The sequence below is a fragment of the Neolamprologus brichardi genome, chromosome 17 (genome assembly GCF_056152115.1).
Source record: "Neolamprologus brichardi isolate AB-2024 chromosome 17, ASM5615211v1, whole genome shotgun sequence".
NCBI lineage: Eukaryota > Metazoa > Chordata > Actinopteri > Cichliformes > Cichlidae > Neolamprologus > Neolamprologus brichardi.
In genome coordinates, this window is record NC_142120.1 from 23,460,769 (window position 1) to 23,477,655 (window position 16,887).

General features: G+C 39.8%; 1 protein-coding gene across 2 annotated transcripts in view; it reads left to right on the plus strand.

Annotated features, from left to right (window-relative positions):
* trappc8 (trafficking protein particle complex subunit 8) overlaps nt 1-16,887 on the plus strand; it is a 31,743-nt gene that overhangs the window by 13,290 nt on the left and 1,566 nt on the right. For both annotated transcript variants that reach the window (XM_087830790.1, XM_087830791.1), the window contains 14 exons: nt 2,264-2,458; nt 2,862-3,019; nt 3,133-3,207; nt 4,768-4,873; nt 5,057-5,211; nt 6,313-6,737; nt 8,772-8,928; nt 9,015-9,111; nt 12,239-12,307; nt 12,391-12,449; nt 13,875-14,078; nt 14,950-15,051; nt 15,309-15,448; nt 16,620-16,709. In XM_087830790.1, coding sequence (XP_087686916.1) covers nt 2,264-2,458; nt 2,862-3,019; nt 3,133-3,207; nt 4,768-4,873; nt 5,057-5,211; nt 6,313-6,737; nt 8,772-8,928; nt 9,015-9,111; nt 12,239-12,307; nt 12,391-12,449; nt 13,875-14,078; nt 14,950-15,051; nt 15,309-15,448; nt 16,620-16,709 — 2,032 coding nt within the window. The remainder of the gene's footprint in view (nt 1-2,263; nt 2,459-2,861; nt 3,020-3,132; nt 3,208-4,767; nt 4,874-5,056; nt 5,212-6,312; nt 6,738-8,771; nt 8,929-9,014; nt 9,112-12,238; nt 12,308-12,390; nt 12,450-13,874; nt 14,079-14,949; nt 15,052-15,308; nt 15,449-16,619; nt 16,710-16,887) is intronic.

The following is a 16,887-nucleotide window of genomic DNA, read 5'->3' on the forward strand; positions in this document are numbered from 1 at the left end:
AATGCATTGATATTTATAACTATAATAACAATAAGTCCTCGAGCCTACTCCTTTATCACTAAGCAGCAAAGTGTACAAAACACTTTGGGAAGTGGTGCAGGGTACACCTATCGATATACCATCAGCTGAAAGATATTATTTGCCTGTGTGCAATGCGGCATAAATGACAACGTTACTGTAACACACACAACTCATATACTGCCTCTATAAACTTTACAGGAGTCGAGGCACATGCTTATGTATGGCTTTTAATCCACAAGACAATAACTAACATTATTGCTTTGGAGACTGTCACACATAATGTGAAATGCCCAGGGCTGTGTGAACTTTAAGGTTCGCATCTGTAAGTGTCAAGCCTGATTTTGTATACAGATCAGCATCATTCCTGAAAAACCTTCAGTTAATCCAAAATGCTGCAGCATGAATACTGACAGGCACTAGAAAGAGAGAGCATATTTCACCCATATTGGCTACTTTTCATTGGCTCCCTGTTCATTCCAGAATCAAATTTAAAATCCTGCTCCTCATGTACAATGTCTTGAATAATCAGGCCCCATCTTATCTTATTGACCTTATGGTACCACACCTCCCACTAGAGCACTTCACTCTCACACTGTGGGCTTACTTGTGGTATTTAAAAGTAGAATGGGAGGCAGAGCCTTCTGGTTCCAGGCCCCTCTTCTGTGGAACTAACTGTTAGTTTGATTTCAGGAGACAGACACCCTCCCTTTTTTTTTTTTTTTTAAAGATTGGGCTTACGGCTTTTTGATAAAGCCTATTGTTAGGACTGGATCAGGTAACCTGATTTGGCTCCCCTAGGCTAATGATCCACTGAGTGCTTCTTCTTCACTCACCTTTTTAGATGTTTTTTCCCCTCGCTAATGTGTTTATATACCACTCTGCATTTAATCATTAGGCTTTATCAGCTTTTTGTTCTCTTCGACAGTGCGTCTTTTTTCAGTCTTCCTCCCCTCACTCTGAACTAGTCGCGGTAGATGGCTTCACCCCTAAACCTGATTCTGCCAGAGGTTTCTTACTGTTAACAAGGAGTTTGTCCTTCCCACTGTTGATAGTTACTCTAGGAGAGCGGGACAGGCTAGTACAAGGCAGCAGGACCAGTATCTGTGTCTTTGTACAAGAAGGAACAGGATCACCACTACCAGAGCCAAATTGCCCCCCAGCAGGCCACCAGTGTGATGTCTGTTTCTGATTGCTTGGTCAATATTGAAGAGTTTGTGAGAGTGGCCTGACAGCCCAATGTCTTCTAGTGGGCCCTGTGTTTACCTGCCTGGCACTGTGGAGCCTGAATACCAGATTTACCAGGTCCACCACTGGCACCCTGTGGGTCTTTTTTTTCTTTTTCATTTTTTTTGATGAGATGAGAGCACGTTCACCCTGAGCACATGTGAGAAGTCATGGAGAACATTTTGCTACCTATTACATCTTTGAGTGTGGCCAGTTTGATGGATCAGTAATAGTCTAAGGAGGCATATCCATGGAGAGATGCACGACCTCTACAGACAAGGCAATGGCACCCTAACTACCATTACATATTGGGATGAAATTCTTGGACCTATTGTCAGGGGTGCAGTGGGTCCTGGGTCCCTCCCAGTGCATGAATTGTCTCATGTGGCTGGGATATAAAACAGTTCCAGGAGGGTGAAGGAAATGATAGACCTGCTCTCCAGATTAACCTGACCAAAATACAATAGGACACTTCTAGGACATCATGCTTTGGCCCATCTGATGCTCCCAGGTTGCAGCGTCAGATGGGCCAGTGATGGGTCACCACTAGGTCAGTGATGACTGGTCCAAATCTCCCAGGACACTATCTGTCGTCTCATTGTCATCTCATGCCCTAATGTTGTCAGGCATGCATACAAGCACATGGGAAGCATACAGGCTGCTGCAGCACAAAAACAAACATAAATTCAGTGCTTCTTAGATTTTTTGTTTTCTGTGAATCATAATCTGTTATTAACCAAGAAAATAAAAGTAGAAAACCTTGTGAAGGACTCAATGTAAAGTTAAGATATCCAGAATTCTTGTGACACTAGCGTTCAGTTTGCAAATATTTGTATATATTATGACCATTATGGACCCTGTCTAAACCCTGTTTTCAATGCAAAGCGTAACATGAAAATGTAGAGTGTACATAGGATGCTGACATACCCGAGCAGAGGTTTACTGTCAGACTTTTTGCAGCAAAATTAAGTGTTTTGCATTTTTGGTTTGTATTTAATCTGATATTTGATCTGTTCAGGAGAAAAGCAGGCGGCCACTCACGTGTCACTGGACCAGGAGTTTGACCAGGATTTGTCAGCTATGTGGTGCCATCTAGAAGAGCAGCTTGTAGCTTCTGCAAATGGTGGTGTTGTCCCAGTAAATTTTCAGCCCACTCAGTGCTGCCTCAACAGTCAGACAGACAACCTCCGTCATCCCCTGGCTGTGGTTGAAGGTAAGATGTGTTCAGCACAAACACGGGAACTTTAAAATGTTATAAGTGCTTTTCTGGTTCCTGACAACTCAAAGCACTTAATACGACAAGCCACATTTAACCATATATTCATATAGTATTTTATTCTCTCCACTTTACCAATGTCACTGCTGTGGCCAAGCTAAAATTACCAGTTACCTAACGTGCATGTATGTATTGAGCTGTAGTACCCAGAGAAAACCTATGAAGGCACAATACAAATATGCAAACTCAACACAGAAAGGCCCCAGTCTGGGTTCAACCAGGAAACTTCTCACAGTGCATGACAGCGCTCACCTTTACCATTACTGAAATGTAAAGTTTGAGCCATCCCATCTCTAATAAATTGTGCCCACACGGTATGCAATCTTCTTTGTCTTTACAGAGCCAATCATAGTGGAGGTGACATTCAGGAATCCTTTGAAGGTTTCTCTGGCCCTGTCAAGCCTCTCGCTCCTGTGGAGGTTTACTGTTGACGGTTCATCTTCATCAAAGGAGATGACAGAAGAGACCATTACCAATGAGGAGACCTCAGCTGTAGGGGTGGGCAACATGAACAAATATGCTCTTAGGAACTGTGATTTATTTTCACCTTGTTTTTAAGTCTAATCTTATTTTTTTTCTCTAATCTGTTCATTATATGCTTCCTCTTGCAGATGATACAGAAAGATGATATTGTGACCTCTGAGACTATCCAGGAGTTTCAGTTGGGTCCAGAGGAGACCAAAATGGTAAGCTGGTCTCTAAATGTAAATTTGTGGATCTTTTTTCAGAATCTTTTCTGTTTCATAATGCTGCTACATTTTTTGACAGTTCTGACCTAGTGTTGGGAAATACAAAGAAAGTCACAACATGTTTTTGCATTCACATGAGGAAGGAGGTTACACATAGTGATAATCTTTCATGTGATAAGATATGCTTAATGCCAGTGAGTATTAAGCATATCTTAAGTACAGCTTAGTTTAATCTTTTCGGTTTTAGTGTTGTGCGTTCTGTTTTGGCGAATAAAAGTAACAGGACAAACTGAATGCACTTTGGTGAAATAGGCCTTTGATGCTCAAAAAGTATTCACATTGGCCTCAGAAAACCGTAGAGAGTATTAAAATACTTTTACAAGTATTTAAAATATCTGCTAGATACTAATTGTACTGTACTGTACTCTCTTCATCCAAAAAAAGTTGATTCTGTTCATCTGGACGTAGCGTTTTCAGTGAGAGAAACATTTCGTCACTCATCCAAGTGACGTCTTCAGTCTCAGCTGACTGCAGATTTCCCCAACCTTATAAACAGTACATTTTTATAATGACTGAAACTAGCATCACTGACAAACAGTGGGCTGTGAGTTCAGTTCCTTGATCATTAATATGCCAGTTGCCATGACCACTGATCAGTTCCATGGAAGAGGGGCCTTAAAGATGAAGGCTCTGCCTCCCATTCTACTTTTAAATACTCTAGGAACAACAAGTAAGCCTGCAGTCTCAGAGCAAAGTGCCCTAGTGGGGTGATATGGTACTATGAGGTTATTAAAATAAGATGGGGCCTGATTATTCAAGACCTTGAATGTGAGGAGCAGGACTTTAAATTCAATTCTGGATTTAACAGGAAGCCAATATAGGAGAAATATGCTCTCTCTTTCTCGCTCCTATCAGTACTCTTGTTACAGTATTTTGGATTAACTGAGGCTTTTCGTGGAGTTTTTAGGACATCCTGATAATAATGAATTACAGTTGTCCAGCCTGGAAGTAATAAATTGACTAGTTATTCCAGTGTCACTCTGAGACAGGATGTTTCTCATTTTTATTGTGCAAATGGAAGAAAGAAGTCCTACATATTTGTTTAATATGTGCATTGAATGACTCCAAGGTTCCTCACAGTGTTACTGGAGGCCAAGCTAATGCTATCCAGAGTAAGAATCTGGTTAAAATTTTATTTTTGATCAGTGGTTGTTGATAAATGGTTGTGATAATTTGCATATTAATGATCAAGAAACTGACCTCGCAACCCATTGTTCACCAGTGGTGCTAGTTTCAGTCATTGCCCATATGTGCTCTTTACAAGGTTGGGAAACGTGCAGTCAGCAGAGACTGAAGAAGTCACTTGGATGAGTGACAAAATGTAATGCATAATGCAAACACCACTGAAAACAACATCCAGATGAACAGAATCAACATTTTGGGATTTCCTTACCTGGATGATTGAGCATGCATCATGACATATACTCTCTTTAAGCCATGAAATACCTAATGCTAAACAGAAATCCAGTTATTTTGTGCTGATCACTTTGATCTCAGGCCCGACTCAAGCTGCTGCCACACAGAACTGGTCAGCTGAACATTGTGGGTGTAGTGTACAACCTGGCTGCAGGCTCCTCTGGCGAAATGACTTCTAGCACTGAAGGTAAATTCGACCTCATGTCAACTCATATGCTTTATTATCATTTGATGTAGACAGAATGTTTTTCCATTTGCATTATGCATTACATGGTATTTAAAAAAAATTAAATAAAATTCCAATATGTTGTACATTTTTTTTTTATCTTGCTGCCAGTTAGAAACCATATGGATTTCCTCTTGTTTACAGACCAGCAGACTCTAGATTTGATGGTTCGTGGGAAACAGGACTTGAACATCCTTGGCCCACGTCTTAATCTGACCAAAGAGGATAAGATGTCAGTTCGTCATGGTCCTGATCGACGTCTGAATCCCATCATAACAGCACCTATGCCCCTGATGGAGGTAGGACTTATTCTGAAAACCTTCATGGATGTAGTCATCATGAAATCAGTTTACTGGGTTTTAGATTCTGCATGTTAAAAATATTTTTTTCTATGTTAGTTCTATGGAGTCAGATGTGGGAAAACTTAGATGGGAGGGTAGAGTTTGAAGTTAAAAGAATGCTAGCAAGCTTTGCTAGAAAACAGAAACTATAAACACACATACACATACACATGGATCTAACGGACAAACATATCTAATTCAACAGTAACATGCAATGTTAGTTTTTTGACAGGCTGTATCATATATTATGAATATCTGTCACAGAATTCAGTTCAAATCCGAAAAATGACATCTACACTACAGACACAGTCGAGAGTTCTTGTTCCAAATAAGGCTCAACAGACACATACTGGCTACTGTTTGAACTTGTAACACAGTACCTCTCAGTCAACACTCCTGTCCAGATGGATGAACTATTAAAAAACAAAATGAAACAAATTTTTTTTTTTTCTTCATTTTGTTTTTTTGATTTGTGGATAATGACTCCATTATGGTTGGCGGGAGCCTTAGAAATGTCTTTTTAAGTCTTTCCAGGTGGATAGATATCAATGATTTTCTCATCTGTTCTTGAGTTTCTTGACATCGTGACAGGATGTGTTCCATGATGATGTTTTAGCCTACTTAAATTTGTTAGACATGTTCTATTGAAGTGATTTATTGATTCAACAGGTCTGGTTTATTACTGTTAATGAATGATTTAAGCTGTGGGACATTCATTTTTTTCACATAGGGCCATGTGGGTTTGGACAGCCTTCTGTCCTTATAAATTAAATCTTCTACCAGAAACTGCATTTTCGTTTTATTGTTTACTGTTTATCTAATATTTAAATTTGATGATCTGAAACATGTGTAACAAATTAGCATAATTGGAAATTGGGAAGGGAAAAATACTTTTTCCCCTCCCCCAGTAGCAGCTGGGCTTTAAAACAGGCTTCCAATGAACCTCTACTTGAATATCTATGTTTTCAAGTGTAGTTTCACTTATGTGTGGTGATGCTGCAGTATTGCTTTCTGTTTTTTTACTCTGTGTGTGTGTGTGTGTTTGTATTTGTATGTCAGGTTTTTTTCCTGCAGTTTCCCACTGCTCTGCTGTGTGGCGAAATCCGAAAAGCATATGTTGAGTTCTGTAATGTCAGCGGTGTTGCTTTGTGTGGCCTGCGAGTGGTGTCCACACACGCCGCTTTCTTCACCTTTGGCAGCCAGGCCACAACACCCCTCAGCCCGACGTCAGCTGAAAATTGTTCACCTTATAAAACCGTGGCCACACCTCTCCAGCGGGCCTCAGAAGCCACTGAGAGTCTGGTTTCAGCTGATGATTTCAGACAGCCATCTGGTGTGATAGAAATTCCAATAGATGGCAGCATCCTGCAACCAGGGCAGTCCACTCAGCTGCCTCTCTGGCTGAGAGGACCAGACCAGGAGGGAGTCCATGAAATCAACTTTCTGTTCTATTATGAGAGCGCAGAGAAAGGACTCAAGATAAGGTAAAAATTGAAAATTAAGCATTTTTGTGAACTGACCTGTAGGCATACATATCATTTCTTGGGACATATTAGTATTTTTCAAAGAAACATGATCAGCCTGAAATGTAATTTACATAAATTAAGGATTGAAAAATACTTCTATGTATGTATTTTTTGATTATATTGACAAAAAGTAGATTATTTTAGTGCAGGGGTACCAGTGAAGAAAAGGGTCATGTAGCCGTGGGAAAATAATTATTTGATCTCCTGCTGAATTTGTAAAGAGATAACTTACAAAGAAATAAACAGTCTATATGTAAAATGATAGTTTTAATGGAGAGAGATAAAATATCAACAAAACAATCTAGAAATAAACACGTTACATAAACTTTATAATTTTATTTGCATGTCAAGTATTTGGTCCCCAAGCAAAACATGATTTAGTATTTTTTTGGAGAAGCCCTTGCTTGCAAACAGTGCTTTGTCAGCAAGACGGTGCTTTTGACCCACAGTTCTTTACAGAAACTCTAAATCCTTCGAGTTGTCAGGCAGCAACCAAGAAACTTGAAGTTAAGCTCCCTCTACAGATTTTCTATAGGACGGAGGAAGAAGAGTGGCTTGGCTACTCATAAACTTTAAGCCCTTTTTCCATTAGTGCCTACTCAGATCGGCTCGCCACAATTCAACTTAGATCAACTGGTTTTCCATCACAATCAAGTATCACCTAATGTGCGTGGTCATTGATATAGCAACGCGTCCGAGCATCCCGTGATGTAATTAGTATGCGACACAAATGCTATAGCAAAGGTGGACGTCAAGGCAACAATATACCTGCTGCTCGGTCTGTGGCTTTTGATCAGAGTCGAGGGGATCACGGAGTTGTTTTTGTTTGTTTGTTTTGGTGTTTGTTTTGGATTTTGTTTGTTCGGGCCCTTTCCCTTGTTGCCGGGTTTCAAAAAACTGGCGGTTTTGAATTTTGTGAACGAAACACTCATGACTCATCGAACGACGCCACTGACCAGCCAATCCGTGGCATGCAGTCTGATGACGTCACATTTTAGTACCATTCTGATCGCCGTGCAGGTGCTATGACCTTGCCCCTTAGTGTATTGAAGTCATCCACGTTTGGGTCATACTCAGCATTTCTCTTCCTCCAAATAAGGTAGTTCAAGTTGCTCAAGAGCTCGATTTTAGTTTCATCTGATTATAATGCCTTCTCTTAATCATTTAGATGTTCACCGGCAAACTTGCAATGGGCTTGTACTTGTGCCATTTTTTTGAGCAGGGCAAATTCACGGGTGCTGTAAGATTTAAATTCATAATGGAGTAGTGTGTTACCGATGGTGTTCTTGGTGAATCTCCTCCCAACTGCCTTTAAGTCATCAACAAACCTCTCCCATGTATTCTTGGGATGATCTATCACCTTTCTCATGATAATCCTCATCCTGTTATTGCAAGATCTTGTATAAAGCTTCAGTTGAGAACAATCGATAGGTGTTTTATATTTCTTATTAATCACACCAGCACTTGTCAACTTCTTCCAGTCTTGTGGATGTGTACAATCTTGTCCCCGACATCCTTTGACAGCTCTGTGGTCTTGCCGATTGTGGTGGAGAGCTTGGAGTGGGAACGAATTGATTTAGTGGACAAGGGCGCAACAAGTTAATCTGTAATTGTTTGAAATCTGTTTGCCACATGGGCACGCAGCTGATCTTTGTGAGCCAGAACTCTGCCTAGGTTGTAGGGGATCAAATACTTTGATCATTTAATATCACCAGTTTATAACTTTTATGTAATGTATACAAAGTTCTTTACACGTTCTGTGTGACAAAGTCTATAAAGCATATCCTTATCTGGATTAAACATGGCTGTTTTGGGTACGCACGGACTGGACTGTGACCTTAACAAAGAAATTTTTTTTTTTTAGTTTGCTGTGTGTGTGGTCACATAATGGCACAAGCCATAGTTCAGGTTTGTGTATGGGTATGTTTGTGCTGAAAGTTCTCAAGAAAAAAACAAGAAGGCTTTCTCTTTTCCCTCTCTCCGCATGTAAAGTCACCGGGTGCTGCGCCACACAGTATTTATCTGTGCTAGTCGGTCTTTGAGTATACAGGCATCAGCCTGTCGCAGCAGTGTTCCTCCACATCACTGTCTGGATGAAAAAGGCAGCAGTGGAACCCTTGTCTTTATTGATGTGGAGAACATCAATACGGTGAGATGCTCAGCATAGCACACACAGTTACATACTTAAATCATGCCTGCTGCACAAATAACGATTGAACATTACTCTTCTCACAGAATGAAGGTGGCGTGCGAGAGTTCCACATCGTTCAGGTCTCGAGTAGCAGCCAACATTGGCGCCTTCACAAGTACATCAACCCGAACAAGGATAAAGGTGAGGTCTGGTACACCAGGAGATTTGTGCTTCATTTCATTTAATGGGCTAGTTCAGTTTCTCCATACAGTGTTAGATTGTTATGATTGATGAATACAATTTTCTATGGTGACCATCACTGAAACCAACCAGATAATGTACACCACAGCAGCAGTGATCACTGAGATCCTTGGCTACAAGATGAACAGTGACATGGAGCAGACCTCTCCATGGAGAAGGAGATTGAAGGCCAATATCAAGGCAGCACTAAGAGAAGTTGGCCAACTATTAGAGCTGCAGAAAGGTGTGATTAAGAAAGGAATGTCTGAGAAGTACAGCACGGCCCATACAGGAGGCCAGACATTCAAGACAAAGTCTGAATCATAAACAGTTGGACAGCACCAGTCACCAACATGATTCACGCCTACTTACTGAAGAAGCTAACGGCATTCATGAGCGCCTGGCAGTATAAGATGAGATAAGATAAACCTTTATTATTCCCACACGTGGGAAACTTGTGTCACAGCAGAAAGTGGACAGTGCAAAGTTATAGTAGCAAAAATTAAGAAAAGCAATGGAATAAGATAATAAGAATAACATACTATATACAACAGAATAAAATACTACATTGTCAGAAAACAAAAATACACTTAGACTTACACTTATAAATGAACCAGCTGCTAATGGATGAGTTGCACCTGGGAATAATCCCCCAGAAGGGGCCAGTCAGTATATTAGCAATACATCGAAGCTCCTGTCAGGTATCATAGCTGCTAACAGGCACATAGCTCAATACATGAGTGAAATGGCAGAAATACCAGTTACTAGCAGATAAAGCAGTCAATTAAGACTGTAAGATCAGACTGTGACCAGTCTGTGCACCACCTGGATTGATTACAAGAAATCCTACGACTCAATGTCTCACACATGGATTCTGATGAACAACACTAGAGGCCAACTTTAAGGAAATTGCACAAGTTGCCAGCAAGTACCACTGACTACCATTTGACTAGATCAATGGATATAGTCTGTAGAACAGAGTAATCAGTAAGCACTTCTTTTATATGGATGACATCGAGAGAAACCTAATGTTATTTCCTTTAATTAGTGAGGGACAGTAACATGCAGGACTTTTTTACGAACAATAAACTTTTTTTCCAGGCTACATGAAGGTGTTTTGAATTAGTGATATGTCATTTTCTCTCCACCATACAAGTGATCTCCTTTAATGCTCGCGTTTGACAGTTATACCAGGAAGTCAAGTACTTCTGATTTGGGGTTTTCTTTTTCAACTGATCCACAGTCTCAGTCGCGCAGCGATGATGTAAATGTATTAACAAGATAATCCGACCTCTGTACAACTAGATCAGATAGCTGCTCCACACTGTTGACACACGGCATTGAAGAAGAAAACAGTGGAGGAATTATATCGTTAAACTTAGTTACAGCACTTTGAGAATACTGTTTCATTTTCAGTCTCTCTGGTATATGTCGGAACAAGATCTAGCGTGTGATTAAAGTGGTGGGTGAGTTTTTATATTTGTGAGAGAAGTGAGTTGAGTCTAATAATGGATTAAATGCCATGTTGAGCCTGTCATTTTCAGTATGTACATAGATGTTAAAATTACCCACAATAATTATTTTATCAGCTCTGAGCACTAAATCGGATAGAAAGTCTGAGAAATCAGACAGAAACTGGATTTTTTTAAAACTGTGTGTTTATTGAGTTTTAAACTTTACACTGACACCAAAATTAAACAAACAAACAAATAACAAAAACAACAAGACAAAAACAACAACAACATAGCAGAACGAAACAAAACAGACAAAACAAAACAAAGAGACAGGCAACCCGGCTCATGAATACAAAGAAATAAGTGGAAAATCCAGACATTTTGATTATGAGATACGATTAACAATACATATATATAAAATAGCAGTGATCTGCTTGCATTATACCAAGGCCCGTGAGAAAATAGCAGAAATATCCAAACCGACATACGCCATAAATGGGTCCCATATTTTATGAAACTTTTTGTCCCTACTATGTAGCTTGCATGTTAGGAAATCTAATGAGACATATTCCAATACCGTCCGATGCCATTGAGTCTTAGATGGGGCCGTGTCCGTGATCCAGTTCAAGAGGACACATTTCCTTGCACAGAATGTTAACAGTGCATAGAGCTGCTTTCCAAACGTCCCCCTAATTTTGTCGTTTGCCACACAGTGCATTGCATTCAGTGTCAGTGGTGAAGATCTTATCCAGTTCACACTTTATGAGGAACCAGAATTGTTGTATTTTCCGGCAGGACCATAGACAGTGCGTGAGGTTGCCCACCTCTATTTTACATTTAGGGCACAGCGGAGAAAGGTCTGAATTGTATTTATGGCGTTGAGAAGGTGATATGTGAGCTCTGTGTAGGATTTTAATTTGGATTGCCTTAACTTTATTACAGACGCTCAGAGATTTAGCATTCTCCCAAACTTTGTCCCATACCTCGTCACTGATGTCTATATTTAATTCTTTTTCCCAAGTCCTCTTCAAATTGGTTGTGTCAGTCACCCCAAATTCTGTTAACAGGCCATAACAAATTTTTATAGAAGTTCTAAGGTTTGGCTGAAATATCTGCTTTTCACATTTAAAGACAGTTTGATTAGTATTGTTGTAGCCCTCTGTATATGGTCCCTCACTTGTAAATATCTAAAGAAGTCATGCCTATGAATGTTGTATTTATAGATTAGCTGGTCAAAGGACATGAGGTTAGACCCATCCATTAAGTCAGAAAAGGTAGAAATACCATTCGCAGCCCAGTTCCGAAAGCCAGGGTCAGTGGTCCCGGGCAGAAAAAGAGGATAATCGGATAAGGGAGTGACAAGAGATGTTAAGTGAGACCTTCCTTCTAATTTTTGAACCATTCGCCAAGCTTTAACAGTAGATAATGTGAGTGGGTTGCTACAGAACATCGTTAAGGTCTTAAGTTTTCCCACAAAAAGCAAACTTTTCAAAGGGAATTTAGACATAGAGCTCTCAATATCCAACCAGACAGGAGAAGGCTGTTATACCCAATCGGCAGCTATACGCATATGGGTGCTCAGCTGGATATTGATGTGGATCGTAACTTGTCTTTTTCTTCCTTTTCTCCTTCAGAATGTAAACTTGGCAGCAGAGAAAGAGCCAAGCTGTGTTTTAGGGCCACACGTTGCAAACCCAGTGAAGGTACTTTTAGTGAAAAAACAAACCCCATTCGTTAGGTCATTTTCAGCGAGCATGAATTTCACAGTTCTGTCTGTTATTTCTAGCTACCTCTAAGGTTGTAGAGAAGTACACCTTTTCAGACCTGAGTATGGGAAATGAACAGGTGAGTAGAACATACACTTCACAATATACAATTTTCTGTTATGGTTGTATGTTCTCATGCTTTGTCATAGTTGTTTTTTGGGGATGTTTTTTGTTTGGTCCCAAAAAGTTGATTATTTTCATCTGGACGAAGCGTTTTCATCCAAGTGACTTCTTCAGTCTCAGCTGACTGCAGGTTTCACCAACATTATAAACAGTACATTTCCACAATAACTGAAACCAGCTCACTGAAAGGAGAATGTGCTGTGAGGTCAGTAGCTTGATCATTAATATGCAAATTGTCATGACCAACAATCAACAACCACTGATCGAAGCCCAATGAACAATGGCCATGAGCACCATTCACAGAGTTGGGGAACGGCTGCAATCACAACATTGTAAGATGGTGAGAGATGTACCCTTAGGCCCCCTCTTCGATTCAGAAATGGTCTTTCCCTTTTCATGTAAATGGCCTCCTTGACTCCGCACTCAGACCAGCGTTCCTCCCTGTCCAGGATGTGTACATCCTCATCACTGAAAGTGTGTCCACTGGCCTGTAGGTGTAAATAGACTGCAGAGTCCTGGCCTGATGAGGTAGCTCTTCTGTGCTGTGCCATCCGCTTCGCCAGAGGTTGTTTGGTTTCCCCGATGTATAAATCCTGGCAATCCTCCTGGCACTTCACAGCGTACACTATATTACTGTGTTGGGGGACCCGATCCTTGGGGTGCACCAGTTTTTGGTGTAACGTGTTTTGGGGTTAAAAGCCAGAGACACTGTGTTTAGAGAAAATGTGTCTCAACTGTTTCGATATTTCTGACATATAAGGGATCGCTAAAGGTTTTCACTTAGGCAGCAGTTGTCCTTCTCTCCTTGATCACCTGGAGCTTTCTTTAGGAGCCTTCCCAGCTTTGACAAATGTCCAGCTGGGATATTTACATTTACTCAGTAGGCTAGTTTCAGTTATTGTGCAGATTTACTGTTCATAAGGTTGGGGAGACCTGCAGTCAGCTGAGACTGAAGAAGTCACTTGGGTGACTGACGAAAAGTTTCTCCCACTGAAAACTCGACGTCCAGATAAACATAATCAACTTTTTGGGATTTACTTGCATCAAGACATTTTTGCCTCTATGGTGTTTGTTGTTAAACAAATTTAAAGCTAGAAGGAACCATTTAGAAATGTTTGCCTACTTCTATGTAAGCTTTTTAACAAACAGTAACTCTTTCTGAATTTTGTGGAATTGAAAATGTATTGTCAAGAAAACAGTGATGTAGCAGGATTTTTTAATTCAATATGCTGTCTAACAGTCATCTATTAATGTATCATTGAGTTAAGGAGGAACGTTGGCGAAGTTCAGCTGTGCCGATGTTTAAATTTCCTTTAACTGACTGGCCTGCATGGAGAGAGGGTCTAAGTGATAGAGAGTGAATGGTGCTGTCTTTGTCCAGATCATCAGTTCTACCACACCATGTGGGGATTTCTTCTTCCGCTGCCTGACGTTAGAAACTCAGGAAGCATACGGAGCATCATCCAGGATATCATCAGTCAGCAAGAGTCAAGGCTCTGTACCCACTGAGAACAGAAGTTCAGACCTGACAGATATTGCCAAGGAGTGCAGTGAGCTGGACCTCAACATAATTGTCATTTGGAAGGTAACAGAGTTTAGTGATACATGGATGGATAGATATGTGTAGCACTGTAGATATTTACAGATAGCGAGCACCAGAGTCTTGGTTTGCAAGAGCAGTTTATAACTGGAGATCCTAAAATACAGACTACTGTAAATGTTTAAATGCTGGCTTTTTTATGGGATATAAAACACACAAAAATATATAGAGAGAATTTCTAATGCAAATTAATCTGTTCATCCAAATTGCAGCATAAAAATAAATAAGGGAAGAAAACAAAAATACAGTTAAGTCCTCTGTGCGTAGCAGTGACAGAAATGATGGTGTGGTCTTACCACAGTTTAGAAATGTGAAGTGTCCTTATCTCTTGAATATAAGTTGATCCAGCAGGAGTAGTTATCTTAGGGGTGGCTCGCTATCACGGTTTCACAATCTCAGTTTTACAGGTTCACAGAGCAAAGATGTCCATTCGGCTAAAACAAACAAAAATCAGGTCAAATCCTCATTCATAAGTAATCAGAATAGATTTTAACCATAAAGGCCGGAGTTGGACACAAGATTTATAATAAAAATGCATCTGTTCTCAACCTGCTTGGCAGTTTAATCTCTGTCACGCTGGTTTCTGCTATCCACACTACAGTCTCTTTCTCACACTTAGTGTTTTTTTCCTTCCACCAGTGAGTGGCGCTGTGGTTACAATGATTGATTGCCAGAAAATAAGATAAAAGAACAATACACCAAAAATAAAAATACAAGTCACCACCACCAATGAAATCATGCATGTTCATACTCATTAAGGGATCATTCTTAAATGTGCAATATACATTAGATCATATTAACCCTGGATGGATATTTTGATGGACAATAACCATTTTGTGCGTGTCTGTCTAACTAGGCTTATGTGGTTGAGGACAACAAACAACTTATCCTGGAGGGCCAACTCCATGTTGCACTGCAGACCATCGGCAAAGAAGCCAGTTCTTTGACTGCTAAAGAGGTACAGCAAGCTCTTTGTTTTTAATCTAGCTTCCAAAATATCGAACAATTTTTCTAAAATAAAACCAGCATAAGAAACCTAAACTTAATCCCACTTTTGATTATTCTTAGAAATAATGCAGAACTTTAAGCCAAAAAGCTAATATCATGTTTTATTTCAGGAGGGTTTTACCTTAAATATTTTATATAATGCTGGTATGATTACTTTTATTTGTTAGAGCAAGTCTTCTATAATAGTGTATGTGTGTGCATCTTCAGGAAGCTCAGGAGATGGTGCTCCTCAAGTTTAAATCAGACCTGCCTCCTCCAGTCATTCTTCCCTCTGCAGAGTTTTGTCAGCTCATCAAAACCAATCTACACTACCCTGAAACCTGCACACACCCATTTGTGCAGGAAAGGTGAGGCACCTGGCGTGTTGTTTTTCCTAACACAATGTTTGGTCCAAGTGATTACAAAAGGTTATTAAACACATGCATCTCTCTGAAATGTTCCATCAGATTTAGAAACGTATTCTTCAGATAAGAGATGGGACAGAGCACGAGCAAAGGTTAATGTATAGCTCTCACTTTAAAAAAAGCTTTCACACTAGGAAAGCCCCCTGGGATCCATAGAGTTAAGTTAAACTCAAGAAGTTACTCCAGGCTGAACTAAATTATCTCATCAATTCTGTTTGGCACTGTGTTGGAAATTAATTCTTTTGAAGGTCTGCATAAGACCCTTAGGCACATAGACCAACACAGATTTCCTTTTTGCAAGTCTTTATTGTAACCAAAACCATTAAGAACCACCAAATGAGGAAAAACATTCAAACTTTATGTGATCTCCTTATTTTCTCAAGTTTAGGATTATTTTGTCATCTTTACTGCTGGAAAATAGAAAGAAGACTGTGCAAAGTAATTAGTAAAGCAAAAGGCTGCTAGCTGGTTAGAGAGCGAGGTAGAAAGAAGAGAGAGGACAAATAACAATATAGGAGAAAGACGATTTAAAGGTTAATGGTATGCAGTGATGGTTACACAATTAAACATATGGAGAGTCAAAAGAGGTCTGTACATATTCAGTGGAAGCTCCTTAAACAGCCTTTGTCTATAGCAACATAAGAGAAGGTTCAGTGTGTTTTGATATAGCTATAAGCACATAAAGCATTATCACAAAGGAGCATTAAGCCTTACCTATAGTAGAGCTTGGATTTTATTCTGTCTCACATATCCAAACTCAGGATCAAATATATGATACTATGGGTTTTTAAGATATGATGGTGGCCAATTATTTGGGACTGTTTGGCTTTGTTTGGATTTTTAAAAATCAACTGATAAGAGAAGTTCTTTAGAAATAATGTCTTGCAGTTTAAAAAATTAGTTGTACGGCTTATAATAACCACATGCACAGAGCAGTTTTTCAGCACCATCCTAAGACAGGATAATAAGATCTTACCATGTTTGGCAGTATTTATCATTATTACATTTATCCATCCCATCCTCTGTTTGTAGACCTGTATGTTTTGTTTAGAATTTATCCTATTCGCAAATATTTTTTCTGTTAATAAAAAGCTGCTTTTCTCTTTGTGCCTAGTCTCTGTTTGGTGCCAGTTACTCTGACTCTGTCCAACTGCTCCTTGGCTCAGGTAGATGTCATCATTGACTTAAGACACAAAAGCACCAGGTAAGTTTCTTAAAACAAGATGTGTTCCTTCCTCACATGATTACTTTGTAAGGAAAATGGAGACAAAACTGTTGTGGACAGCGGATTTCACTTAAATAAGACTGACGTTGCATGTCTGTACAGAAGGAATGCTTAGAGATGTATACATACAATACATGTCTAAACTGTTAAATGTACA